Below are 27,036 nucleotides of genomic sequence, written 5' to 3' on the forward strand. Positions count from 1 at the left end.
ATCTCATTGATGTACAACAGTAACAAAAGACAGACATCCCAGACCGACTGTGACACAGACTTCATTGTTCAAACTAAAGCAAACACATACTTGAGCACCACAAACTGTATTGACTGTGACCTTTTCTTTCTTCCCACAGAAACTCACAAGCGAAGAAAATCTCTGCGCAGGAAGTTTGACTCCTTTTCAAAGGAAAAAAAAGAGCGAGGTGAGTTCATGAAACCCCAAACCATAGAAGTGGGTAAACACGATCCCGTCTGCGGCTATAAACTGTGAATGTGTTTCCCCACAGGCTGTTACGCTAAATATTATCATCAAACACAATGTCCCTTCTGTCCGCTGAAGCTACATAACCACATACACCACTGGAGTCCAGTGGCTTTTACCACCACTAACCACTAATGGCCACACATACTTGAAACACTGTTTAAAAAGAACAAGTGGATCAGGAATGAACTCTAAATCCTGGAAGTTTCACTTAGCTGGTGCTTCATTGTTTTTATAACCGCAAGTGAATAATGAATGAACAAACTGCAAGTTTAACTTCTTTAGTAGAGCTATAAGTATCATCTACAATATGTTTGGGATTTTTTTTGCAACAAATGATTACATTTAAACCAAAAACACAAAGAAACTAACAAAGTTAGACTAACAAAATGAAGAACCCCATTTGCACACATTATTTTTTATAATTGTGTTTTTCTGGGTACAAACAAAGTGGAAAAGGGATATTATGGATTGGTTTTTGGATCTTTGATCTACATTTGTGGCATGTGTGCTTCCTCACACCCCTCTTTTGGAGTATTTAGTTAAGTCCATGAAAGCCTGCTCTTTTGAGTCTGAGTCCACTTGGCCTTCGGTGTGAAGTAGTATGAAATCTGATTATTTTTGCCGGATCAGATATTATCCAGTTCTAAACGTGATTTCCATTCTCAGCAGAAATGGAGGAAGGTTTCATATTTCTTCAAGCCTTTGAATTTTCTGAGGGGACCCGTGACTTTCTGCTTTGATTTCCTCCACATTTCTTTTGAACTGCCACCTTGCCATTGTGGTTAAAAAGAGTAAAAGATATACAGAGTCTCATCTCTGCAGATCAAATAATACTTTTAATTTCCTGGGGCTATGGTGCTGGCAATCTTTTTGTTAAGCAATGCGATAACAACACTTTCTCCAAGTCAAAGCGTTTGCTGTGTTGGATGAGACGCTTGTATTTTTAACATGCTGCTCTGTTGTTTTTCTTGTAGACTCAAGCCCCGTATTTGGTCATCATTCTCTGCCTCTACTTTTTATTGGCGCTATTCATGCGTAGCACATCATTCGACTGAGATTTTAAAAATTACAGTGCACACTACAGCCTTGGAAACAAAACATTGAAGAGCTTATGGAATAATCACACAGAGGCCTACTAAGGTTTAGACCATTAAGGACTTTTTCATAGCCAGTAATCCAAACCAATCAACATGGTAATGACTAACCTTATGTTGTAGATGGGCTCATCTCAGATGTACGAAAAAGTCCATTTTTGGTGTCTCCTCCCTGTTATATGATGGCGTTTGAATGTGCCAATCAAGGACCCTCAGCGTTTACGTTTATTGAAGACAATTTAACCTTCATCCTACCCAGTGCTCATGTTTTTATATTAGTGTTGTCAGTGTTAATCTCGTTAAAATGACGTTAACGCCATAACTGCATTAACTTGGCAAACCTCGGTTAGCGAGTTATGGCGGATCGACCCACGCACGGAGCAATCCACCATAACTCGCTAACGGCGGTTTGCCGCGTTAGTTTATATTAGCAATAGTTTATATTAGTCTAACCAAAGCTCTCCTACTAACCAACTATAACCCAACTTCACTAACCCTCCAAACATCACTGATATTTGGTTTTCCATCTTCATTTACTTCCAGATTTATAGCAATTTATAGCAAAGTTCTAGCTAGCTAGCTGGCTTCCTGTCAAGGCCTCAGTCACACAAACCCAGAAACCAATCAGCGATCATCTTATAACCTCAAATAGGTGGCATAAATAGGTGTGCATTCCCCAACTAGTTAGCAAGTGATTGCCGGCTTTTTGCTGTTTGCGATCAATTTCACACTAGCAACTGCCAGCAACCACTACATAATTTCCTCTGGTAACCAGCAGTTGCTGGGGGGGATGGTGACTGGCATTAAGGCCTGTGTTAATAGCACTCAGGGAATACATAATCCCAGAGGAATACACACTTTTTGCTTAACGACCAGTGGTTGCCAGATGTTCACCAACTGGTCCTTAGACCTGGACCGTGTTACTGGGACCAAACTTCTAGCCCCTCTAAACATCATAGATCCTTTTTTTTAAGGATGACTAGATGTTAAAGTTTATTGTCACACCTGGCAGCCACATTAATCTTTTTATTGGAGCTGAAAGAATTTGGACTGTTTTTAACTCTTAATGGTGTTTCACTGTTTGTGTTTATGGAAACTGAAGCAACTTTTTAGACCCTGAAATTACCAATAACATCAGACTAGAGAAGCAGATAGTTTGCTTGTTGAACAAAACAAATTTGAGGCTTTTTGTACTTCTCTGTATTGATTTTTTCATTTCATCTTCTCTTTGGCTTTCTTTGATTTGCTCCTGACCTTTTTTCCCTTCTTCTTGTGTTTTTTTTCCTTCTCCACTTCTTCTTTCATCTTCCTGCTCTAACCCATGTGACAAATCAGATGTTAGCGTGACCTCTCAGAAAAAGATGTTCTCTTTTCTCAGGTGATTATCGCAGCAGGGCGAGATACGAGCCAAAATGCCCAACACTACACAGCACATGCATTGACTGGCTGTCTACGCAGCTCTTTAAAGCCTGCCTCCAGCCTTGTACACACAGTGACTTAGCTCTAGTTAACCCTGCTAATGAAAACACAGAACATTGGGACCTGGCAGCTTTCCTGTTGGCTCTGCTCCTCTACTACTAAAGGCAGGACTGCGTCAAGTAACGGATTACAGAGTGACAATTGTGATCTGCTTGGCATTCGTGTATGGTTGATCATAATGCAGTGAACCAGTAGTTTCTATGTAATTTTCCCAAGCAATAGTTTAAACTGTTGATTCCTAGGAAAATACTTTACAGAGGACAGCCTGTGTTTTTAAAGTCTAATGCTCCAGGAGGTTGGATATTATCACCCAGCTGTTCCTCTGCTAAATATATCCACTCTGTTTTTTTAAGTAACAGATGTTGACCCGAGTACCAGACGTATTTAGGGAGAAAAGAAAAGAAATTCCTGAACTGTAACACTTTGACACAAGCATCTCCCTTCCTGGCAGATTTTTTTTTTTATCAACAATTCAGCACATATTAAGACACATTATAAAAAGAGATATTTTGGTTGTAGTTAGTGCAGTGTTTTAAATGATTCTAATTCAGTCTTCTGCTTTGGTGATGGTGGTGTATTTGCTGGGTTTCTATCTATAACTTGAAATTACTCTAATTTTGTTGCTGTTTTTATTTAAGTGAAAGCACACTTGTGCATTGTGTGTAACTGAAATCTGCTGGGCTGATCTGACAGAGTTAATTAAAAAAAAAAAACGTAATTAAATCATGTGTTCTAGTTGACATAATACAATTATAATTAAGTTGTTCTAACAGTTCTGTTTTTGGTGAAGATTCCTCTGTATTCATATTTTGTTTTTCAGCTCTTAACATTTATTTAACCAGGAGATGGGACTCTTGAGATTTAATATTTTTAAATTTGTGGAGGGATGGAGTGGAGCCAGTAGTCAGTCCAAGATTCTTGCACAAGATCAGCCCAGTTCAGCAACAGTTCAGTCTCTATCTTGTAGGTTTATCACTGATATGTTTCTTATTTGCCTCCTCAGTAAAATCAAGGACTCAGTGAACATCTGCTGAGCTTCTGTCTACTCCCTTCTTTTCTTGCTTTCTCTCAGCATCGGACTCATCTTTACTCACTAGTGTTAACAGTCTGGAAAACCATAGCAGAATTACTATAATGCAAATAGCTAGAGAACTATAGACTTGAAAACTCAAATTTCTTATTTCATATTATTTACATCTGTGTGACTTCAAATATATAACATTACTAGTTAATGAGCCTTGAGCCTTTATGAAAGAAAACATGTAGATACTTTTCCCACTACTTCACAACCCTCTTCTAAACGCTCGAACCTCTTCTAAACGTCTTGCTAATCTGGCTGCCCTTCTGTGAGAAGCAACACTTCCCTGCTGCCACAGATAGCTATTAAATCATCAAGTGTTTACTTTAAACAAGCAAACGCTTCCAGTGCAAGCTGCTAACCCCATCACGGTTGGCTTGTGATGCCAGCAAACATGGCCAAATGTCAGGAGTGACTGTACCTCCAAGCAGACGTCAGGACTCAGGACCGAAGAGTAAGCCCCGGCTTACAGATCAAATACAGCGTAAGGCACATCATCAAAAGGTGACATCTTTTCAGTGGATAAAGCCCGTTCCTGTTGACACGCAATGTTGTGTTTCTTTGTGTAGTGTGTTTTCAGAGAAAATCAGTTTCAACTCAGTGTGTCATAAAATTAGAGGTAAATATGATCATTACTGTTACCATTGCATGCTGTATCATCAAATTATACATGCTTACAAAGCGCTGAAGATTTTAAAAAGTTCTCGAGTCGAACTGTCTGTCAGACCTTGCCATATGTTGGGGTTTATGTTTTACTTCTTTTGGGGGCAACTGTTTACCATCAGCACTTTAAAAATAAGTACTTTGGTGTAATCTTAATTGAGATTTTAGACTCTTAACTAGTTTGACTATAAAAATATTTGTATGACTGATCCAGGAAAAGTCTTTGAATGAGTGAATGATTTGGATTTTTCATGTTCTTTACCAACAATAAACTATTTTAAATTATACCGTACTTACCCAGTTTTAAAGAGTAAAGATCTCCTTTTTATTTAGTGCCTGGAGGAGAAGAGGCTGTACAAACTGCAGAGTGAATCCTTCACGTAGTAAACAGCTAGCATCTAGTGTTGCCAAGAAACAGCCGATAAGATTTTTCAGCCTAATTTTATCATGTTTATTAGCTGGAATGGGTTGATATCTGTTTAGCAACTAAAAACAAGTTAGAGTTTAAGTGAATGGTGACCTGCTGTGTAAACAGCTGTGTAATACTTCACAATCTGTTGCGCTAATTACCTTGTAGCTCTGCTCTAGCTTGCACATGTGGCCACAAGCTAATAATAGCTGGCAGCTAGTCAGCAAGGCACTTATCAAAGGGCTGCTCACTACAAAACCTTAAAAACAGGTGTTTTATTTATTTTTTTTATTTTATTTAGAGCTTTTATTTAGAGCCCTCTAAACAAATTTAAACAAATCTTCATGATCTGTGTAGTATGTTAACACTATTGGAAGTAAAAGTCACTTGAACTCCAATTTTGAAAACACAACTTTCTTTCTTTCTTTTTTTTCTTTTTTTTTTTTTATAAAGCTCTGACTCGTATTATGAGTATGAGTCTGTGGTCTCGGAGAGAGTCCTGTAACTCTGTCTGCAAAATACAGTATATAATGACCAATGTTGCCCAATTGATTACCCTGGCATTTCTCCTGCGGCGTTGCTATCAGTGTGTGAAGAGTGGGAGAAGAGGGTTGCATTGACAATCCTCTTAATATCACCAACCATTCCCATTTTATTCCGGTGTATCCATATAAATGGCCCACCCTGTATAGTGACTGCAGCTGTTTACCTAAAAATGCAGCCAAAGCGGTTTTTTAAAAAACATTTCAAACAGAAAAATTTACACAACATTTACAGAACAATCAGCTGTTCTGCATCAAATCTGATGCCACACAAATTATTTGTGCCACTCCAAAAAACAATTTCTGTCCACTATGAGATAAAGGAGAACAACAGCCTGATGCAGGCCTGACAACAGGAGATGTATCACTGCTGTAACACCTGTAACATTCAGCAGTCGCCTCATTGTTCTGACACACACAACAAAACTATTGACTACACTACACACTAACGACACAAGATTTGCGCTAAACGTCGCAAATGTCTCACATCTCAAAACACCGCCGTCACTCCTAAAATGTCCCGCTTTCTAAACAACTAAATGCCATGTTTTGATTGGTCGACATGGTATATTTTTACACCAATAGGAAAAGGTGGGGTTTTTGTTTTTGTTCACAGGCGGGGAGTGCTTTTGAGCGTTTTCCTTATAAAACACAGTTTTTACTGTTTCTTCCCGCAGTAAATATAAACGTTGGAAAAAAAACCCCATTGCATATATATATATATATATATATTTTATCATAACTCTGGTTTTACGTGGCCTATCAACACAATTTAAAAACTGGTGTAAAATCCACATTTTTTCCGTCAATTGTTCCGTCTGTCCTGCTCACATCTCCAATGGTTGTACATGTTGTCATTAACGTGGCTTCACTCCACATCAGCCACATAAGGACGCTGTCATAGCCTGTCAACAACGTTGATTAGCTGCGTATATACGAATGTGAATCGCATCATTGGCTGGACACATACAGGAGCAGCCAGTCACTTACTGACCAACACTGCAAAACAGAATTGTTAACGTTTTAATTTTAATTTCAATTCAGGTTAGATTTTTTTTTTTGTGCGCAGCACAGATTTTCTGTGCGCAGAGACCGTGCCAGCAGTGCGCAATTGCACATGCGCGCAGCTTAGAGGGAACATTGGAGCTGAGTAAAATGTGAGTATAAATTAAATGGAGAAGTTTTGCTCACTCCCAATTTTGTCTTTTGGTTTCATTAAAGTAATGTAAATAGTAATTCCTCCTTTGATCTGAGCAATGCAGCTCTGCAGAATAAACTCCCCACAGAACCTGAGTTATTTCAGGCTGAGTCCATCCTGCATCCTTAAGCCCTCACAGGGCATCCTGCCAGTCTGATTTGCCTCTCTGACCTGCTCGGGACTCTCCGGGTGAGACTGTGCACGTGTGCATCCATGTGTTTCCATTCAAACAATCGTGTGCATGTTCACGATTCTTGAATGTGAGTGTGTTAAGTAGATAGAACCTAAATAATCTGCTTCCTGTTTCATGTGTGTGAAAGACATGTCAGCTCAGTGGACCGCTGCTCCTCCACACTGAAAGGAGTCGGCTGAGGTGGTTCAGGCATCTGATTAGGAGGCCTCCAGAATGCCGAGGTGTTCCCTGCATGTTCTATCACGAGGAGGTCCTAGGGTAGATCCAGGACACCCTGGAGCAGTTACACATTTTTGTGTGGCTACATCTGGTATACTCCTGGGCACTACTGGCAGAGAGCCAACAAGCACTTTTTGTACCGTTTGGTGTTTTTTTCTTCTCATGCACAAAATATCCAGATTCTTTTTAGGCAATGCATCTTTTTATCATGAAATAACAACTACATTTTGGCTTTATCACTTTTTGATCCTGATCAAAGAGTCACCAGACTGAATGTCTAACTGGGCCTTCACTAAGGTGGGTGCCAGATAAACAGTCTATGCTTAACCTCGGGAGTGGACTGATGTAGCATAGTGAGACATTTACATTTGGAGCTGATATGTCGAGGAGGAAACTGACGACAGTGACCTCACTCGTACCGTGTTTACCTGCGTGAGCGTGTCTGCTGTAAGCCCGTATCAGTCTGAGTTTGATGTCTGCTGTGTGGCTGCTCTAACAGGATTATCCTGCTCCCAACATTCTGTCTATTCTTACACCGCTTGTCTACTTAAACCTCTTATCCGTTGTGCGAGGAGCTGTGCGATTACGGCGTTCACAGGCTAACAAGTTCATTTCATCATCGCCTATAAACAGACCCTTTAGTTGCCTTGATTCGATTTATCAGTCATTATCTCTGCACTGCTGTAAGCATCCCTGTAATCTCTGCTCCTCCAGGTTCTCACACTCCTGAGTTCCCTCAGTGTTTTGTTAATAACAACTGTGCATTTTAATAAAGATCTGCATCGAGCACTAAAGGCATGGCACACACAATACCTGCATCAGGGGTGGGGAACTCCAGCCCTCGAGGGCCGGTGTCCTGCAGGTTTTAGATCTCACCCTGGGTCAGCACACCTGAATCAAATGACTAGTTCATTACCAGGCCTCTGGAGAACTTCAAGACATGTTGGTGAGTTAATTTAGCCATTTAAATCAGCTGTGTTGGATCAAGGACACAACTAAAACCGGTCCTTGAGGCCTGGAGTTGCCCACCCCTGCTCTACATGTCACTCCTATGTAGTGTAATAAGAGGGAAACAGGCCTTCTTGGTGTTTGTGCTGATGTTGGGGCTTTAGCCTATCCTGTGCACTGGAGAAGACAGAAAATGTTTGATTATTTCAGTTCAGGCCATCTATGCTGTCCTTCTCTTTCATGTTTCTGCAGCAACTTTTGTCTAACTTTTCAATCAACTAGTATTGTACCTACACAAATGCAGTACTAGATCTGAGGCTACAAGTCTTGTCTTTTGGAGGACTGCACACAAGAACATCTGCATTGGTTGTGTATTCACAGACCATTGTAATGAGTGTTGCTTCGATTTACGTGTGTTGTTTGTGCCGATAGCCCATCACATCATGTTATGGGAATATACTGAGAGAGTGAGGTTGTTTCATTTGACATCAAAGTGAAGTTGATCATGACAGTGATTGTTTACCCTGTTGTGTGTGAATGAATATCAGTCACTAACATGGAACTTGGTTCATGCTATTTGCTAATCAGAGCTTTGTCAGCGTCATTAACAGTATAATAGATGGACATTGTCACAATGACATCACCGAGGTTTGCGAAATCCCATTATATCCCTGAGATGATGTTTTTGGCTGACCACTTTATCAGTTAGTGAGTTAGTTCAACTCATCAGCCAATGAGCTGGATCATCCTCCTTTCAGTATTTTTATTTTCCCGCTGACTTCTAGATAACCAGAAGTGTTTCTGCAAGTAAACTGGCTTTACTTTTCAGACCTGGGATGTACGTCCATCTCTCTGCTGTATATTATCAGCTTGCCTTGTGATTCGTTGGCTACTATGACTGCAGCACCGGCAAACATATTTGCTCTCCCATACATTAGACAGGCCCATCTCAAACTTTTAAAGTAACACATACACTCCTGTGAAAAGTACACCCCAGCGATTCAGCAGCTTGTAGAGGCGCCTTTAACAGCAATAACTTGAAGGAATCATTTCCGTTTCAGTTTGTGAGTCTCTCACGTCGTTGTGGAGGATTTTTTTTTCTTCTTTACAGCGTTGCTTCGGTTCATTGAAGTTTACATGCATGCATTTAAGGTCTTTCTTTACTTTTTCAGCCATTCTGTTGTAGATTGGCTGTTGTGCCTGGGATCATTGTACTGTTGTATGATTCAGTTTCAGCCAACTTTTAGCTGCCAGACAGATGGGCTCATATTTGGCTCTAGAATACTTTGGTATGCTGAGAAGTTCATGGCTGAATAAACAATTACAAGGTGCCCGCGGCCTGTGGCAGACTGCTGTGTAAACACATAGTGAGTGAAGAAGAAATACTTAGTAGGGCTGTGCAATATGACCAAAATCTCATATCCCGATATTAAATCATCTATCGTCCGATATCGATATAAATCACAAAAATGTAACATTTTCTGTAAATTCTGTGAATCTCGGGCAGCTCAACTTGCGTGAAGTGTTTCCAGCTGCGCATCATGTAGCTGGAGTTGAGCGTTTTAACAGATGCATGAAACTATACATTTTTAGACATAAGTTGTAACAGCCGCCGTTTTCTTTGTGAGTATTTATTACACGGCGTGCTGCAGTTTGCCTGTTCTAAAGTTTCAGTCTAAGGTTTATTTTTTAGCACCTGACGGCTCTTTTTTGCTTCTCATCCGTAAATACTCTGCATCTTTCACGTGATTCAGTTTATTTTGAAAAGTCTCAACAGGATCTTGAACTTTATTGTGAAAGGTTTGTGTGAAAAATAAAGAAGCAGATACGCGGTGGTTTTACCGTTGTTGTTGCTAACAACAACGCATAAACACAGACGCTTGTCCGTTCATAGTGTGGTTATATTAAATATAAGAGAAAGAGAGAACTTTAAGAAATTAATATAGCCACTGCAGTGACCATCAAAACGATGGAAAAAATGTTGCAGTAAACAGTTTATTTTGCGACACCACGAAACAAACGATAGCGTAAAATGAAACGATAGATGTTTTTATATCGTCAGCCGATATATATCGTTATATCGAACAGCCCTAATTAGGGATGGGTATGGTTTAGGTTTTATCCGATACCGGTGCCAAATCGGTACTTTTGAAACGGTGCCGGTGCTTAAACGGTGCTCGAACCGGTGCTTAAAGAATGGAGAACACAAACTTTGTCCAAAAACCTCTCATGTTCAGCTGTTTGTTTGTTTTTTTTGTAAAAAGATAACAATGTTAGCCTTTTCTGCAGCTATGGGGCATATATGGTATCACTCTTGGCTGGAAGCAGTGCTTAAACAATGGAAAAAAAACACAAACTTTGTCCAAAAACCTCTCATGTTCAGCTGTTTCCCACTTTTTCTTTGGTCATTTTAGCCTTTTTGGCCAGGGTGAAGGGAGTATCTGCCATCAAACAAGAGGACAGCCGCATGTAGCTATGATGATGTTTGCTAGTTCACCTTACATGCATTAATGTAATAACATGGTTAGCCTACTCAACATAAATTACACTCGAACAACATTAAGCTACTCACGCAGAGAAGAACGGCTGCTGCTGCATCAATATCCTCATCATTTCTGCTACACTGGCAGGGCTAGGGGCCAGGACTCTATTCTTCGGGTTTTTGGGGGATGTTGCTCCGGGTCCGATAACTGGCAACCCACCCAGCGTGCACAGTGTGAGGTCTCGCAGCAAGCTATCAAATACGGCGCATTTCTGGGCTTTTAAAAAAAAACGCTATGCGTCGCCAGCTGTTTCATCGGATTCTTGGTGTTACCTCCTTTGACAGTATCACAGTATCAGCTTAAAGCACTTGTTGCAGGCTGCTGAGTTTGCATATTTTGCTGTGAAGTACAACCAGACTTTTGACCGCTTCGCCTTGGGCATTTTTAATCTGTAGCTCTGCTCTAACTGAACGTACGTACCTGGCCCCGCCTACTATCCTGGGAAACGTAAAATGATTGGCTAGAAGTCTATCACAGCTCAGGGAAAAAAAGCACCGAAATAAAGCACCGAAATGTGCGCTGCTTTTCGGTCTGGTTACTACCGTTTATGTCAGAACACCGGTACCCATCCCTAGCCCTAATACTCAGTGCATCATGGGAAGCCCCCAACACCCTGAGCCTGATCACCTGATCCAGTCCCAACTATGTACTTTATCTAAAGGAAAGTTTTAAACCTAATCTTTAAAGACATTTTTAGAGAGAAGTTTTCTCCTGGAAACCAAACAAGTTGCACTTGTTCAGTCTTTTTCTAAGTGTACTGCCATAAACCTACATATTTAACATGCTAACAGAGGCCTGTAGAGTTTGAGATGTAGCTTTTGGATTTTTGGAGGGTTTGTTTGAGCACCTTCCGACCCCAGGGCGAGTTTGCTGGAACGTACACTCCTGGGAAGGTTGTGTTAACCAAAGTAAATGCTTTTATAGGGGCACTGTAACACCAAGGGTATATTTGGTTTTCACAGAAGCGCACAGAGTTCTGTGAAAACTTTAAGATACCCGAATGTGTATATCGACCCTATCTTTGCAATCTAGAACCTCAGATGCAGCTCAGCTTTCCAAAACAGCCAATTGGTTAGGGATATTTATTATCCCCTAACCAAGGAATTTTGCTTTTGTTTCAATATCTGAAAACATCCCATATTTTAGATCCATTTTCGTGTTCATTTGTTGTTTCACAGCATCGCACAACACTGGTGCAAATGTTGCAGAAACCAGGCTTCTGTTGTTCGCCCTAATGATGAAAGTCACATCATCTTCCTGTTTGGATCTCAGATACTATCAGCAGACAAGAATGTGTACTATAAATAAATTAACTCGCTGGAGGCTCCAGTTCTGCTCCAAATATGAGTTACAATGTTAGCGCATTCAGATGTATTTCTCTGCAGTTCTGTTTGTACAGGGGAACAAACAGTAAATCAGACAGATGCTGTTCTTATACATTTTAATCACGTTTCAAGTACAAAAAGAATGTGTTCAAGTGAGGAAGAGTGATATAATAATATTTAACACTTAAATAAGGCATAAAATAAATAGCACTAATATTATTTCCCTATTTTTCATCCATATCGTCTATTTGGATATTCTGGGCAATATGTTTGTTTTCTTCTTTCTACTTCATCCTTGTTTTCTCTGTTGTTTTTATGTGTTCATCATTGCTGGCAAGAAAATAAAATTTTCTCCTCTTTCCTCAGAATCGGCTCCCAAGGCCTTTGGTATCCCGCTCTCCCAGGTCATCGCCAACGACCGGGCCTACAAGCGGCAGCAGGATGCTCTGAAGGAGAGCAGGCGCGACTGCCTCGACCTGGAGGCGAGCGTCCTGCGATTCAGGGCGGAGAAGCGTCAGTTCTTCAATGGGAGCAGACCTCTGGTCAGCTCCTCGTCCATCACAGGAGGAGGTCCGGGCTCGCCGTCTGCTAACTCTGTGGCACCGGCGCCAATTTCTGACCCTCAGAACAAACCGCTGTCACCCACGTTTCTGGATAACACCGGACGAGGACAGAGAAGGGTAAGATTTCTTTGAGTGACAACACACGCACAAAAACAGTGGACATGTGTTTCTTTCTGCCAGATTTAGTCTCATTCACCGTGAGGATTACATGTATGTGCTGTACTCAAGGCCTCCACACTAATCTCTGAGTGCATTTCTAGCTTTTTTTAAATATTTCCACAGCAGTACGTTTGTAGTAAAAGTGGTGTGTGCACCTACATTTCTGTGTGTTTGTGTGTGTGTGTGTGAACCCGTCTCTGCTAGAGGCCATTACACTCTGTAATTTCTTTTCATGCTGATCTGGAACCAGTGGTTATGTAAAGCTTGTAATGAGTATGATTACAGCCATATAACTGTAATTGAACCTGAACCAGCTATCGAGTGCAGGCGATAAGAGTCGGTCATTGAGGTAAACAGCAGACACAGCGCTGCCTCAGTGGTAACATTTGATAGAAATGAGACTTTAATGTGATTCTGATGATTATCTTCATTACTCGTTATGAAACATGCATTTTTTTGTGTTAAATTGTTCTTTTAATATTACTCTTTATAGTTATATTCTTGGTCTACCAGGTGTTTTTTTTAAGGTGCTATATAAATAAACAATGATGATGATGATGATAAATGGTTATTTATTGCTAATCTGGGAATGGATTGTATTGTAACATAAAAAAAACAATTTCTGTATAAAACGTTTTGAATAATTTCTGTGAAAATCTGCCTCCAGTCATCACAGGCTGCATCTTCAGGTCAGATATATTAGTGATCAGTGGGAGCAGGCACTAAATCTACTAACACAGTGTTTGTCACCAGGAAAGGCCTTGGTATGGAAATCTCTCTGCAGCGAAGCAAGCTGCTGATTTCCTTCTTATTGCCTGTTTTTGAGTGGCTTTTGATACAGCTTTTGGAGCAACTGTGGGCATATAGAACAGCTACATACATCCCTACATACAAGTGCATTTTACAGGCAAAGAACAAGTAACAGGCAACTCTGAGCCTTGTAATCTTGCATAAATGTGCCACTTTATGCCATACCATAAATACTAAGAATGCTTTTTTTGTTAAGGATATTGATTTTCCAATAAGATTACTGGTGGAATGGAAATGTCTATAGCATTGCAGGTCTTTGTTTAAGGAAATAAACATGTGGAGATCTTGAATCATGAATATATTATCATGAATAATAAAGCAGCGGGAGCTCACTGGTGTTGTCACCAGTGCAAGAGAACCTGCTGTAAGGACACCTTGAAATATTATTTGATTTTGTACCGGAGCAACGATGACAGCATTAGACAGTGTTATGATGGATGATAGACGGGGATGGTCTCTCTCACATAAGTATTACAGCTGTGCAAAACACCGAGCTGCACATGAAGTGGATAACTATCCTGGATTTCAAACAGAATGACATGGCATAGCAGGTCATTTGCAGACTTTCGCTAATATTCAAAATGTGTTTCTGATGAAGGTTAAGATTAGAAAGAAGCAAATCATTAGATCAACAAAGGTCAGCTTAAGTAATATTTAAGAGTTTCTAAATGCATGAAGTCTTCTGGATGATCCTGATTTGCAGAAAGTAGGAAAAAGTGGGCCTGTTGTGGAGGGCCGCACCAATAAGTAGGACTGGATAATTTGTTTTATCAAAGGATGAGAAGCTGGGACTGTTGTGAAGGGCTACATCAATGTGAAAAGGTGGGCACTTAATATTTCTAAGGGGCCACATGAATAATGGGGATTGTTGTTGAGGGCTGGAGCAATAAGCAGGGCTGGGCAATTAATATTTCCAAGGACTGATAGTTAGGAGGACAGGGGGACTGTTGTGGAGAGCCACACCAATTAACTTATAAAGGCCCTCCACAACAGATCCAATTTCTCAGGTGGCTCCTGCCCACCTGCTCAGGATATGTGGTTGTCTGCCCTCATTATCAGCTGTGGCTTGTCAGTTTCCACCTGTCACAAATTGTCAGTCAGAGTATTCGATGTGTATGAACATAGTGAATATAAAGGTAACACATTACTTTTTTATGAAGTTATGATGCTAATGTGTTGGTCACCCAAAATCCCATAGAACACCTGGATTTGCCCCAGAGCGCACCATTTGGGAAACACTGGCTGAGACCCCCGAAATGAAGAAAATTAGGAGTGGAAGTTGAAACAGTGCATATCAGATTGTATTGCACAGTTGATTACATAAATAATGAATAAAAAGCATGGAAATGATGGCATAAACTAGTGTAAGTTTGCAAATAACGGTGGCTTTTCACTGATTTTTGCATAAATAAGGCCAAACTGCACATTTATTGTAGAAAACACAAATGAGTCATGTTCAGATGGAGGAAACATCTTCTCATTTCTGCAGTATGTTGCTGGACTGAGCTGTGAGGAATTTCTTGATGTTCCTCCAGAAACTATTTGCAGGCCATAGACATGTGATTTATATTTCTGTGGTATTCGGCTCCTCTGACATTTACTGCATGGTAACATCAAGACAAGCGATAGGAGCTGACTCTTCTCCTCTGCTGGCCTCTTCTCCTGCCATCCATCTTCGAATGTACTTTCCATTTTCTGTCGTCAGCGTCCCTTTGTCTTTCTCACATCTCATTTTCCTCTCTCGAGCCTGCGTTGTCATCTGTTGTGAGCTTTTTTCCATCCCATTATCACCTCATACATATTTGCCTCAGCTTTCAGCATCTCTTGCTTTTTTTCACTGCCTTTCCTCGTTGTTTTCTGTGCTGGAGCACTTGACCTCACACGCTACTTTGTAAAACTGGAGTTTAGTAATTAATTATGGATTTTCCTACATATCTGGACCTTGTTCTGTTAACAGTGGTACAAATGACTATGTGAGATGAAAGTCATAGCTAATAGTGACAAATCGACAAAGAAATACCACCGATCGTAACATTTTCGGTCATTTTTAGTGACCTAACAACACTCACTCACACCACTTTCAATTGCAGCACACGGTCGTTTTAATGGAAAAAGCCCTAGCTAACCCACAAAGAGCTACATAGCTTATCACCAAACAGCACTCAGTCAAACTTCACAACCAGCTAGAGAACATGATGAGATATTTAAGCGCTATAAAGGAAGTTATCATCTTTAGGGACCGGTGGAGACCAAAAACTGAGCTAAAAAGAGAATAAATATTGTACTTTTTTTTAAAAATTATGAACATATTATAGGCATATATAAACATTTTTTGCTCCACAGGGTGGTCTATCAGTGGACTCGATCTCTGACCTTGTAGAGAGTCAGTCTCGCCTGCTTGAAGCGCTGCAGCTTTCCCACCCGGCTGAACTGGAATTGATCAAGTCTCCGGGTGGCAGCTCGTCGGAGGGGAGGACCCAAACCAAGCTCAGCCTCAACCCCATCTACAGACAGGTGCCTCGGGTGCTGGAGAGGTGCTGCAGTCACATCGAGACCTATGGTGAGGCTTTAAGTCCCCCAAATTTTCAGCCTTTCAGTGTTGTTTATTTGAGTCCATTCATATGTAAATTTTTAAAAGATGGTGTGTGGTAACATTTTGTATTCCAGGTCTTCAGACTGTGGGTATCTTCCGAGTCGGCAGCTCCAAGAAGAGAGTGAGACAGGTTAGGATAATTATTCCAATTAATTTAATTAAAATAATAAATTAATTTAAATAATTTTTATTTTCCACTAATAATATACCATTAATATTCTGAGATTTTGTTGTTGTTTATTTGGGGTCCAACACCTCCTGATGTGCTGATAACTGAGGAAAAAAGCTGGAAAAAATATACAGAAACTCGTTCATTCACATTTTCCCTGAAAAAAAAAAAACGTGGATTATTGCCAGCAGTAGAGGAGTGGTGTAGGTCTGCATGTCCCCTGATTCACCATCGTGTGTTTCCTGTCGGTCTAAGCTGGATGCACGAATATAAAAATAATCTTTGAGCGAAAAGCTGATGATGTGTGAGATCCTGTTTTTGAGAAATGTGTCCATCGGGGAACCGTGGCCCCGTCGTGACCCGAACATGAGTTTGAAGGCACTGTCGTTGTTGTTTTTAAACACTAATATGTGTTTGCGTTCGCGCTCCTCAGCTACGGGAGGACTTTGACGTGGGCGTTGACGTCCAGCTGGATGAGGAGCACAGCGTCCACGATGTGGCAGCACTGCTCAAAGAGTTTCTGAGGGACATGCCGGATCCTCTGCTGCCCAGAGAGCTCTACCCCGCCTTCCTGCATGCCAATTGTATGCATGCACCCCCCAATACACACATACAGACACACACAAAAACACACACCGGCTTTAATGATTGAGTTCAGTTTTTGTCTCAGTATAATTAGTGATGTGATGGGTAACTAACTTCCTGCTCCTCTTCCTCCTCTCTGGGCCTCCTGCAGTTCTGAGAGGAGCAGACCAGCTGCAGTACCTCCAGCACCTCCTCTACCTGCTGCCTCCCTGTAACTGCGACACACTGCTGCGCCTCCTCACCTTGTTACACACCGTGCAGAGCTTCGCACAGGACAGCATAGGAACCAACGACGAGGAGGTGGGACCAATGACTGATAAAGTCTTCCTCAGCCTTTGGAAGCTCTCGTAGTAGTGGCATCGAGGTCGAAGCCACACAAACACAAAATGAAAGCATTCGCCCTGAAGGGCAGTGTCAGTCCTTCAAGCACATAAATATAATATCATTTCCTAATCGAATTCCATCCATTTCCAGTAAAAAACACTCGTAACAGAGCAAAGAAACAAAGAAAGTTGGCACCACAGTGCAGTAACTGTTCCCACGTTCAAAGACAGAAGGTGGTCGTTGGGGGTTCTTGGTTGTGGAGGAACTCATTGTATATTAGACCGTGTCATTAACCTTCTTATTTTACCGCCATGTTAACATTCAGATTTTATGCTTGTGATTTATTCTTTGGAGGAAAGCTGATTTTAATTTCTAAACTACTGAAATTTCTTGTGTGTTTCATAAATATTATGCACATAAATGTTGTTATTATTATTGGTAGCACTTTATGATATTGCCACACTATTAAACATTATTAAGGTATTAGCAAGTGCTTACTTCATCATTTACATAGCATTACTCCTCCCACATATGCTATTTATAAATTAAGATATTTTATCGTGATTATGATTATGTGTATTACTGGCAGTGATGAAGTAACAGTCATAGCTGTACATGGTGTAACAGTAACAGATTGATACACATATCTGTATTTATAAATGACATCTTAAAGTCTAATCATGTACAGTGAATTAAGCACTTGCTAATACTTTACTAATGCTTACCAGTGTGGCATTATTATAAAGTATTACCTTAATATTATGAGTAGTAGTAGTCGTAGTATTTTCCACTGCCTAAAGGTATCGTTTAGATGTGGGCGGGGTCTCAGAGTCTAATCTTCCACAGTTGCACGGTTCCTCACAAACAATTGCTAAATTTGAAGGCTAGCTGTGTTGTTTCTGGCTGTCACAGAACCACATTTTCTCCATAATATTATTAAAGAAAAATCATGTTAATGATTTTGTTGGCTGTCCAGGACATAAAATTAGTGGAGAGAGAGTCAGAACTCTGCCAGAATAATTCCTCAGCTTCTTTTTTGGTTGGCAGATGTTATTAATGTTGTCTTAGTGGTCGTCCTGAGGGTTAGGGTCTTGGCTGATAGCACATTACAAATGCAAACATTTCTGACTAACTGGCCTTTGTGAACACAGCGTTTTTAAGGTAAGTCCCTCAGTAAGTTGCACCTCTACCAGATGCTTTTGGGAGCTGTCGACAAGCAAAATGAAATGCAGAAAAAGCATGTTTAGTCAGGAAAACTGTCCATTTTGTCCGTTTTGCTCTTGTGAAATACTGGAGAAAAATACATTGCATGAATGTTCTGGTGTTGCTTCATTGCTGTCCTGACATTTATGCTGCAGCTGCTTGTTGGTTCTCAGTAATGTAAAAAGAAATCCAACAGGATCCCGTTTCGCAAACTTAATTTACCACAGCATATTCCATCTGCACTTTGACCTCCATCACCGCCTCCTCTTCCTCTGCTCTCCAGATCCCCGGAAACAAGATGACGGCCGCTAACCTGGCCGTGATCTTCGGGCCGAACCTGCTTCAGAAGGAGCGTGGGGGAGACGTGAGCCCGCAGGTGATGGGTATCGAGGACAGCACGGCGATCATCAGCGTCACACTGATGCTCATACAGAACCACAGGAGACTCTTCACGGTACTAGAAACTCACAGCGCTCTTTCAGTCATTTGTGGAAGTGATTCAGAAATCTTTTATTATGTTACGCTCATTTCCAACTTGGGGTGTTTATTCTTGGACTCTACTAGAGCAGCTTTGCAAAGTTCACAATAATCCTTATTTATCTTATACCTGACCTCCCCTTTCTCTAAGTTCACTTTCTTCTGATTGGCTGCCCCTCAGGGCAGAGGAGGCTCTCTCATTAACACTATGTTAATCTGAAATGAGAGCTTATACTTAGTGCTCGTGGTTTCAAAGTGTCAGACTAAATATTCATGCCCTGGCGACCCTGGCCACCCTTATTATCGTCCAAGTTTGTCCAGGATCGACTGACTCTGTCCGTTTCCCCCAGTGTGACTCCCCCTCACCAGACAGCTGTGATGTTCCATCGGTCCTGGAGATGCTAATTATTTTCAGCGATGCTTGAATCTGATGTGTGTTCCCGCAGGTCTCTGCAGAGCTGCAGCAGGAGGTCCTGATGAGTCTGATCCAGACCGACCCGGACATCATCGACTACCTGCTGCGTAGGAAACTCAGGTAACCGTGACAGTCAGTGGATCAGCCATCATCAGATCTGGTGTCGGTTATGTTCGTCTGCACTAAGAAAGCTTCAGTTTAACGTGCGTGTTTCTGCTCTGTCACAGCGGCAGTCACCTGACGGTGGAGAGCGGCAGCGAGTCCACGGGTCGCAGGGACACGGGGGCGTCTCTGGACTCAGTGGGAGCCTCCAGCGGCAGCCTGTCCCCACTGGAGCCCCCGTCACCGCTTTTCCCCCCGGATGGGAGCGGCGGTGATGGCAGCCTGACCAGCGAGGTCTTCCTGAACGTCCTCAAACTGAACCAGAACAGGAAGCGGCAGGACACCAGATACGGTACTATGGTCTGCTTGAGTTTTTGTGAATGTGAGGCTCTGAAGACCTGAAGGAATTTCTCATTTAAAGTTGTTTCTTTCAAAAAAAAAATCAACATTTAAAACATTTCGATTAATGACAGGAGCAGGAACGATACCACAACGCAAGGTTTTGAGGTTTTCATCTGTGATCCTTGGTTAGTTTAGCATCTGCTTACTTGTCTTTTCAAGCAGTTGTTGATTTTTAGGTAAATTTCCTGCCTGAGACAGGAGTCTTTAGAAAACCCTGAAACAGTGCTCTGCAGTTTCACCACCATGTGTTAAAGCATCTCTGAAGGCAGTGTAATGCAGAGGTGTGGACTCGAGTCACATGACTTGGACTCGAGTCAGACTCGAGTCATTAATTTTATGACTTTAGACTTGACTTGAAAAAATGTTCTAAGACTTGTGACTTGACTTGGACTTTTACACCAATGACTTGGGACTTGAATTGGACTTGAACCGGTTTACTTGAAAAGACTTGATATTTTACCCCAAATATAAAATTTAACATGCATATTATATAGAGATTGAAAATGTGACGTCATTCACGGGTAGAACCGCAAAGGATTCTGGGAACTCGTGGCAAGCGGTCAAGCGGTACAAGCGCACGCAGGCTTTCAATTAAAATCAGTTATACAGCGATAAAAAGAAACACAAAAATGTCAAGAAGCTGTTGTATTATTAACTGCAATAGCCGGTCGCATGACAGCCACGGGAAGCCGACGGGTAAAGAGATCGGTTGTTATCGGATTACGTCGAGCCATGTTTCCGAAGTAACAAAGAGGCGACGGGTGGCCTGGATTGCAGCCATTCAAAGACCAATTATAACGTCCCAGAACCCTCCAGCTCACAGGTTAGTCTGCTCCAAGCATTTACACGAAGGTCAGTGTTTTTTAGTAGTTAATACGTCATTTTCATAACATAATTGGTGATATAGGTTACAAGCAAGTCTGGCGCTGAACAGAAATTGTCGCGCTATGCTCCTTTATTTATTGTGCATAAATAGTGAATTGTCCTGACACAATATTGCGTTTCGCTTCTGTTATTATGGTACATTGACAAAAACATATACTTTTATTCACAGGATAAAACAGGTTTTTTGTATCACTAATTGCCCAGTGCGATTACAGCATACAATATTATTGTCACTGCTACATTTCTGTGATGCTACCAGAAATTATTTCCACTGCTAATTAATTACCATTGAGCTCAAAGGTCCTATTAATAAACGTTAACGAATGTGTATTTATGACGACAATTTGTGAGACTGGTAAACTTATGATACGTACGATGGTCTTTACTTTCTACACGGTGCATTTCAAGGTCCTGCACCCATCCGTCGGTAAACTGTACCTGGGCTTGTTGCAGTGACCTGAAGTTACTAAACTTCATGAGTGTATGCACTCACTCCAAGAACCGTATGATTATAAATATGCATATAAATATGCTAAGATGAGATAGCTGACTTCATCTAACTAGCAAATGTTGTCCAGGCTACGTTGGTGATACAGTTTTTTTTAATGTGTATGATATTTTTGTCATGCGATTTTAAAGCCGGTCCTACAACCGCATCCAAGAATAACATGCAGCTTATCTCAGAACTGTCGGTGAAAATTATTCTTGGAGCTAGGTTTAATTGAGCTGCATTTTAAAGAGGTGCAATTTCACAATTTGTGTATATTTTCTAAGTTCACTATTTTGTCATGTGTTGAGAAAAACACAGATTTAAAAATTACATGGTCTAATATTTACATTTAGCATAACTGCAACATGCTTTTTTTCGGGGTTTTTTAAAGACTCGAAAGGACTTGAAATTCAAAGTTTAAGACTTGTGACTTGACTCGGACTTTTACACCAGTGACTTGAGACTCGACTCGGACTTGCCTGACATTACTTGAGACTTGACTTGAGACTTGAGGATAAAGACTTGAGACTTACTTGAGACTTGCAAAACAATGACTTGGTCCCACCTCTGGTGTAATGTAACACAGACCACACTCTGGCTGCTGGAGGTTGTGGACGTTTGTGGGAACGATAAGTGGGCCAACAGCACCCCCTAGTGGCGGCGGGCGATGCTGACACAGAAGTTGTTTTTAACCTGTTCTATCTTAAATTTGCTTGGCAATCTGAAACATGTAAGAAATCCGGAAGGAAGGGGGCAAATACTTTTCACAGCACTCTATGACTCATGTTACACAACTTTAAGATAATAAATAGTTTTTGTCTTTCAAGTTCTGAAACCGTGTCCTGTTCTCTGCAGGTGAGGTCCCTCCTGGTAAATCCATCCGCCACATGCGTCAGTTCCACTCCCACCACAACCTGCTCAGCCTATCCCAGTCCTCCTTCTCTTCCTCGTCCTTGTCCTCCACCCCCAGGCTCAACGCTCAGGACTCGGATGCCCAGGACCGTCGAGGCCCGGGTCTGAGCTCCGCGCTGAGCTTCTCTCTGAGCTCGAGTCTGAGCGGCTCGACCGAGAACAGCATCTGGGTGAGGCAGACGCCGCAGGAGGAGAGCAAGCCGTCGCCGATCACTAATTTCTGGGACTTCTTCACCGGGAAAGGTTCGGGCTCAGAGACGATGGTATGATGAAGGGAGAGGAGAGAAACAACCGGTCAAGTTCCAGATTCACTTAAAGAGACGCTTACTGGTGTAAATAATACAGGTCTCTCCCTGACATTCCCACTTGACCTCATAACCGTCCTGCTGTGGGTTTTCCAAGCTGGAAGTTGGAATTTCCCACATTTTTTGGCCCCTCTTGAACTCAGCATGGGTATGAATGAAAACTAGAAGAAATGAAGGACACAAACTTCTCAGACACAAAAAAACGAAGGAAGAATAAATCAGTGAGATTACCTGAAGGTGGATCCACTAATAAAAACATGTACAGGATGGATTCATATTTTAAACCCTGTTTCTACAACTGCATCTTCTGACACTCAGTGTACAGAAACCATACCAGGCATACTCCGTTTGTTTGTTTTTTCCTGCAACCTGCACTAAGCTGCTTTTGCAAATGTGGTGTAGCTGCTTAACATTCAGTAATGATCTCAAACACCCGCAAAGTGTGTTTCCCCAATGAGCACTGCAGGGCAAAAAGCTCAGTGTGATTGCATCTGCAGTAAATTTGGTTAAAATGTCGATTATTATACCTGAATATGTAATTAGGATGTTTCACATTGAATCTGTGCCCCTGAAAATGGTTAAATAGCTAAAAAATGTACATAAAAAAGGCATTTCGAGAAGGTTTTCACCTATAAATCAGCCCTTAAAGCTGCAGCAGGCGGCTTTTGTTTCTCCCATCAATGGAGACAAAAAAACCCTTACATACGCCTGTTCCCCCTCTGGGTTTTCAGGTTTTAGAAAGTAAAGTGCGGGACTTTGGCCAAACATGAGTGTTTGGCCAAACCCAATATGAAGCCAAAGCTCAGCACAGGTTTATGTTTTATGCTCTAAGAAGAACTCTGTAGGGTTGGACTTAAAACAAAGAGCCCCTGATTTTGAGAGGACTGTTCTTTATTTCTGCCTACTTCAGCTTTAATGGTAAATGTGTCAGTGTGAGTGGAGTCAGCCAAAGATTGTCTTCTTTAGTTTAAAACAGTAAACTCTGTCTATTATTCTCTGACTTCACATCCATATTTTAATTCTAGATTCTGCTTGAGTAGCTTTACAAATCGTGCAGATCATCTTCTGTCTGAAACAAGTATTTTCAGTCCCCGTCTTGAGAATGTGGCATGACTGTGTCATCCGGACTGTGTCCAATGCACTTGGGATCTGTTTCCTTTGAAATGTTGCTTTAAAGATGAAGACCAGGTCTGCAACCACTCACAGTCAGTTGCCGTCTTCAAAGCAATGTTAGCTCATCTAGGCAGCAATAAGGCGGAGTCAGCCTGCTGTCAGTTTAGGGTTGAGATTTGTGATAAGATGGCAACTAATTATAATAAATCTATGAACATTGCAAACCTGTTGCTGTCTATATAAGCAGAAATTCTAATTGACATTAACTACTTACATTCAGTGTCCAGCCGGAACCTCAAAGATTTAGATTTAAAGCAGAAATTCCTCCACAAATAATGACGTAGTTGTTGCAGGACGGCAATTTAACTGCAACATCACATAGTTGCTCAGCAACCAGGCTTTTATAAAGGAATATAGCTAGAATACATACAGCTGGAAACCAGATGGTAATCCATCTGCATTTTTAAATAAAACTGCACTTATTTGCAAACCTCTTCCAGTCAGTCAGGAAGGTTGCCTCCAATTTTTTGTGCAGACCTTGAAATCAAATGGGTTTGATTTGAAGTTGAGGATGTTCATTGCCCAACCTCTGGGTGACCATTTGGTTGCTGCAACTTCCTGCAATTGACAGCAAAAAAAAAGATGCAATCGTCTGGCAGCCAGTGAGAGGTTTCCATTCCTGTTAGTATGACTGAACCATAAGGCAGGTGTGCCTGAGGTGAGTATCAACCCTCACTGATGTCATACTGATCCAAGGCTGATTAGCTGGGGTTTTTTCAGGGATTATTTTTACATACTAATTATACATTTGATTCGTTGGCCTTGGTGTCTGAAACGTTGGCTACTTTAACAGTATGACATCTAAAATCTAAGAAGGTTTTCTTTTTTGTATTTTAAAGCAGCTCAGAGGGACTCCTGCTATTATCAGCAGCACATCACACTCACACCAGTTTGGTAATATGGAAGTCAAAAGATTGAAAATGGAGCCAACGCTGGTGGACTGATCAGAAGTTTCTTTTATATAATGAAAGTTTACTTGTAATCACTACAAGTTGTGTTGCCTTTGAGTTGTAAGCAGTTCTTTTCACAGATTGAGTCACTTTAAGTTCCCCACTTGTAAATAGCAATGAAGTCTATCCAGAATTCACCAACTTTTGGTATACTGTATTTTTTGTAAACCAGATTTAACATTACTGTACCTCCATATGTCACATCATATCAGTACAGAGATGTGTTCCCAACCAAGTCCTAACATCTCCTCTTAATACCAACATAATGTGATGCACTGAGCGGCCCAGTAAAAGCTGCTTTTCTTATTTCTTCGATCAGAGAGGAGAAGCAGCCCTTCAAACTTGTCTGTGGAAGCTTGTTTGTGCCACTATAAAAGAAAATGCCATCCATATGTCAATAAAGTATAACCCTCGCTTACCAATAATTGCTATATTGCTAATTGTTACATTTTATTCATTTGTGGAACTTCTTCCTTTAAGGCACCAGGTGTCCATCTCACAATTTTGGGTTATCATCACAAACCCTACCTACTAACTCTATCATCTAAAACAATAGTGTTTTCAGTGTTTCAAGTCATTTACTCGATATCAAGTTTAAAAATGTTGATATATGGTTAACAAAAATGTTTTTGTTGGGGTTTTTTTTTCTGTCACAAACAAGCTTCCATATATGCTACATCTTTCGGACACAAACATTCTGACTTGCATCAAACCCGTGTATAAATGCATCCATGCCTGCTTTAAAGGTTATTATGATGTGTCAAAATTCATTAAACCAACAGGAAAGTACAAAGATCCGTCTTCAGCAAGATTTCACAGGTGTTGTTGCCCTTTTTACCACAAGAGGGCGATATTTGCCAATTCATTGCAAACGTTAACATCGCCAACATACATGGTTTTTCCTACAGTCTGTGCGCACACTCAGTGTACAGACAAACAAAATAGGTTTGGGAATAGTGCCAAACAACTAGCAACTTGTTGTACAAAGATATATATTTTTGTTGTCGTTTTTGTATCCGGTTCTGATTTCTGGACTTGTGCACTCCGTCCTTCACCCTCAGCAGGTGAATGTATCTTTTTTTTTTCTGTCCCTGTAAAAGAAACGAGGCATTTCTTTTTCTGTATTGTTGTAAAATCCATCAGTGTTTGTGTGAACCTGCTGTTTGAGAATGTACCACCTACCTGCAGAGAATTAAATGTCAAACTGCCTCCTGTGTCATTGTTTACTGCTCACGGTGCAGCTAGAGGAGTGGGATAAACGCACTGAGTCAGTGCGCCGCTTCAGCGGCTTCTCGGAGCTGGAGTGCGGTCATGCTTTTGGCATCGGGACAAGCATCTTAAGTGCAATAATGTCAGGAGACAAAAAAGCCTCCAGGGGTTGATGATCTCACACAGAATAGGCAGGCAGAAAGCTTTTCAGCTTCCATTTAAAAACTGGAGAGCTCTCTTCTTTTTTTTTTACGAAATGCCTGCAGTCAACCAGTATCCTCAGTTTTATATGTTTGCATAACTTGACTTTCAGCACAAAATATCAGGTTTGTAAACTGCGTCACTGTGGATCCTGGACCATCCAGCTGTCTGCCGATGCTGTGTTAACTTGAAGTAGCGGTTCTCTGCTTTTCTGGCTCACGGCTCCTTAACTTGAAGCAAACTTTCAGGAAAACTGAGGTTGCAGAAATTGCTGGTTGTGGCAGCTGAGTGAAGATGAGCTATGGGCTTTAACCCAGAGAGGGAAGCTTAAGTTTTTGTGGGTTTTTTTAAGTTATAAAAGGGGGGGGGAAGGGTTTAAAATGTGAAATAATTTATATTCACACCGTTTTCAGATGTTTTAGGGTTTCTGCACCTTTTTCTAAAACAGTGTTATACAATACTGACTTTATTGTGCTACGCTGCAAAATAAACCCAATCCCCTCATATTAGGACACTTTTTTTCTTTACATGTACCAGGTCCAACTGTCCAAATAGAGAGAGAGGACAAATATGCCTCTCAAGCAGGCAACAAACAACCTCAAGTCTCAGGAGGTTAATTTTGTACAGCAACAAGTACAAATATTAAACAAACTGCAGTTCAATCAAAATGCGCCTAATATTTTGGCAGGAATGATGACAGTCACGGTAGACTGGCACAAACAACTGATTGCAGGTAAATAGTTGTTTTCTGAGCTTCTACAGCAAAAGCTTTTTTTTTAAAATAAATAGTCCCTTTAACCTTTCAAGCATCTTTTTCTTAAATACTTCAGTGGAATTTATTTATTTTTTAATTTTTCAAGTTTTTCACTGTGCATCCGTTTTTAGTTTTTTTAAAACCACATCATCAGAATCCTCCATTTATATCGACTTTAAATATGGACAGCGCTTGTAGAGCACTCGAGCAACCTCTCATTTCTGCATTTTTTGCTTCCAAGGAGCCAGACTGTCTTGTAATTTTTTTAAAGTGGTCTTGGGCATCAGTTCGCAGGCTTTCTGAAGGTCTGTTAAGAGTTCTCTTTGGACCTGCTTTGTTACCCATTTCCAGTCCAGTCCTTGTACCTGACCATTTTCAGAGTAATACATTTATT

At 41.0% G+C, this 27,036-nt stretch overlaps 1 protein-coding gene across 2 annotated transcripts in view; it reads left to right on the forward strand.

Moving 5' to 3' along the window:
- Positions 1–25,687, forward strand: part of arhgap36 (Rho GTPase activating protein 36) — an 80,183-nt gene extending 54,496 nt beyond the window's left edge. For both annotated transcript variants that reach the window (XM_026162571.1, XM_026162573.1), the window contains exons 3-12: positions 140–208; positions 12,328–12,641; positions 15,837–16,053; positions 16,161–16,216; positions 16,689–16,839; positions 16,992–17,140; positions 18,651–18,821; positions 19,291–19,379; positions 19,487–19,713; positions 21,994–25,687. In XM_026162571.1, the coding sequence (XP_026018356.1) occupies positions 140–208; positions 12,328–12,641; positions 15,837–16,053; positions 16,161–16,216; positions 16,689–16,839; positions 16,992–17,140; positions 18,651–18,821; positions 19,291–19,379; positions 19,487–19,713; positions 21,994–22,319 (1,769 nt within the window). In that variant the 3' untranslated portion in view covers positions 22,320–25,687. The remainder of the gene's footprint in view (positions 1–139; positions 209–12,327; positions 12,642–15,836; positions 16,054–16,160; positions 16,217–16,688; positions 16,840–16,991; positions 17,141–18,650; positions 18,822–19,290; positions 19,380–19,486; positions 19,714–21,993) is intronic.
- Positions 25,688–27,036: the final 1,349 nt, after the last annotated feature.

This window comes from Astatotilapia calliptera, chromosome 3 (genome assembly GCF_900246225.1).
Source record: "Astatotilapia calliptera chromosome 3, fAstCal1.2, whole genome shotgun sequence".
In the NCBI taxonomy this organism is placed as follows: Eukaryota; Metazoa; Chordata; class Actinopteri; order Cichliformes; family Cichlidae; genus Astatotilapia; species Astatotilapia calliptera.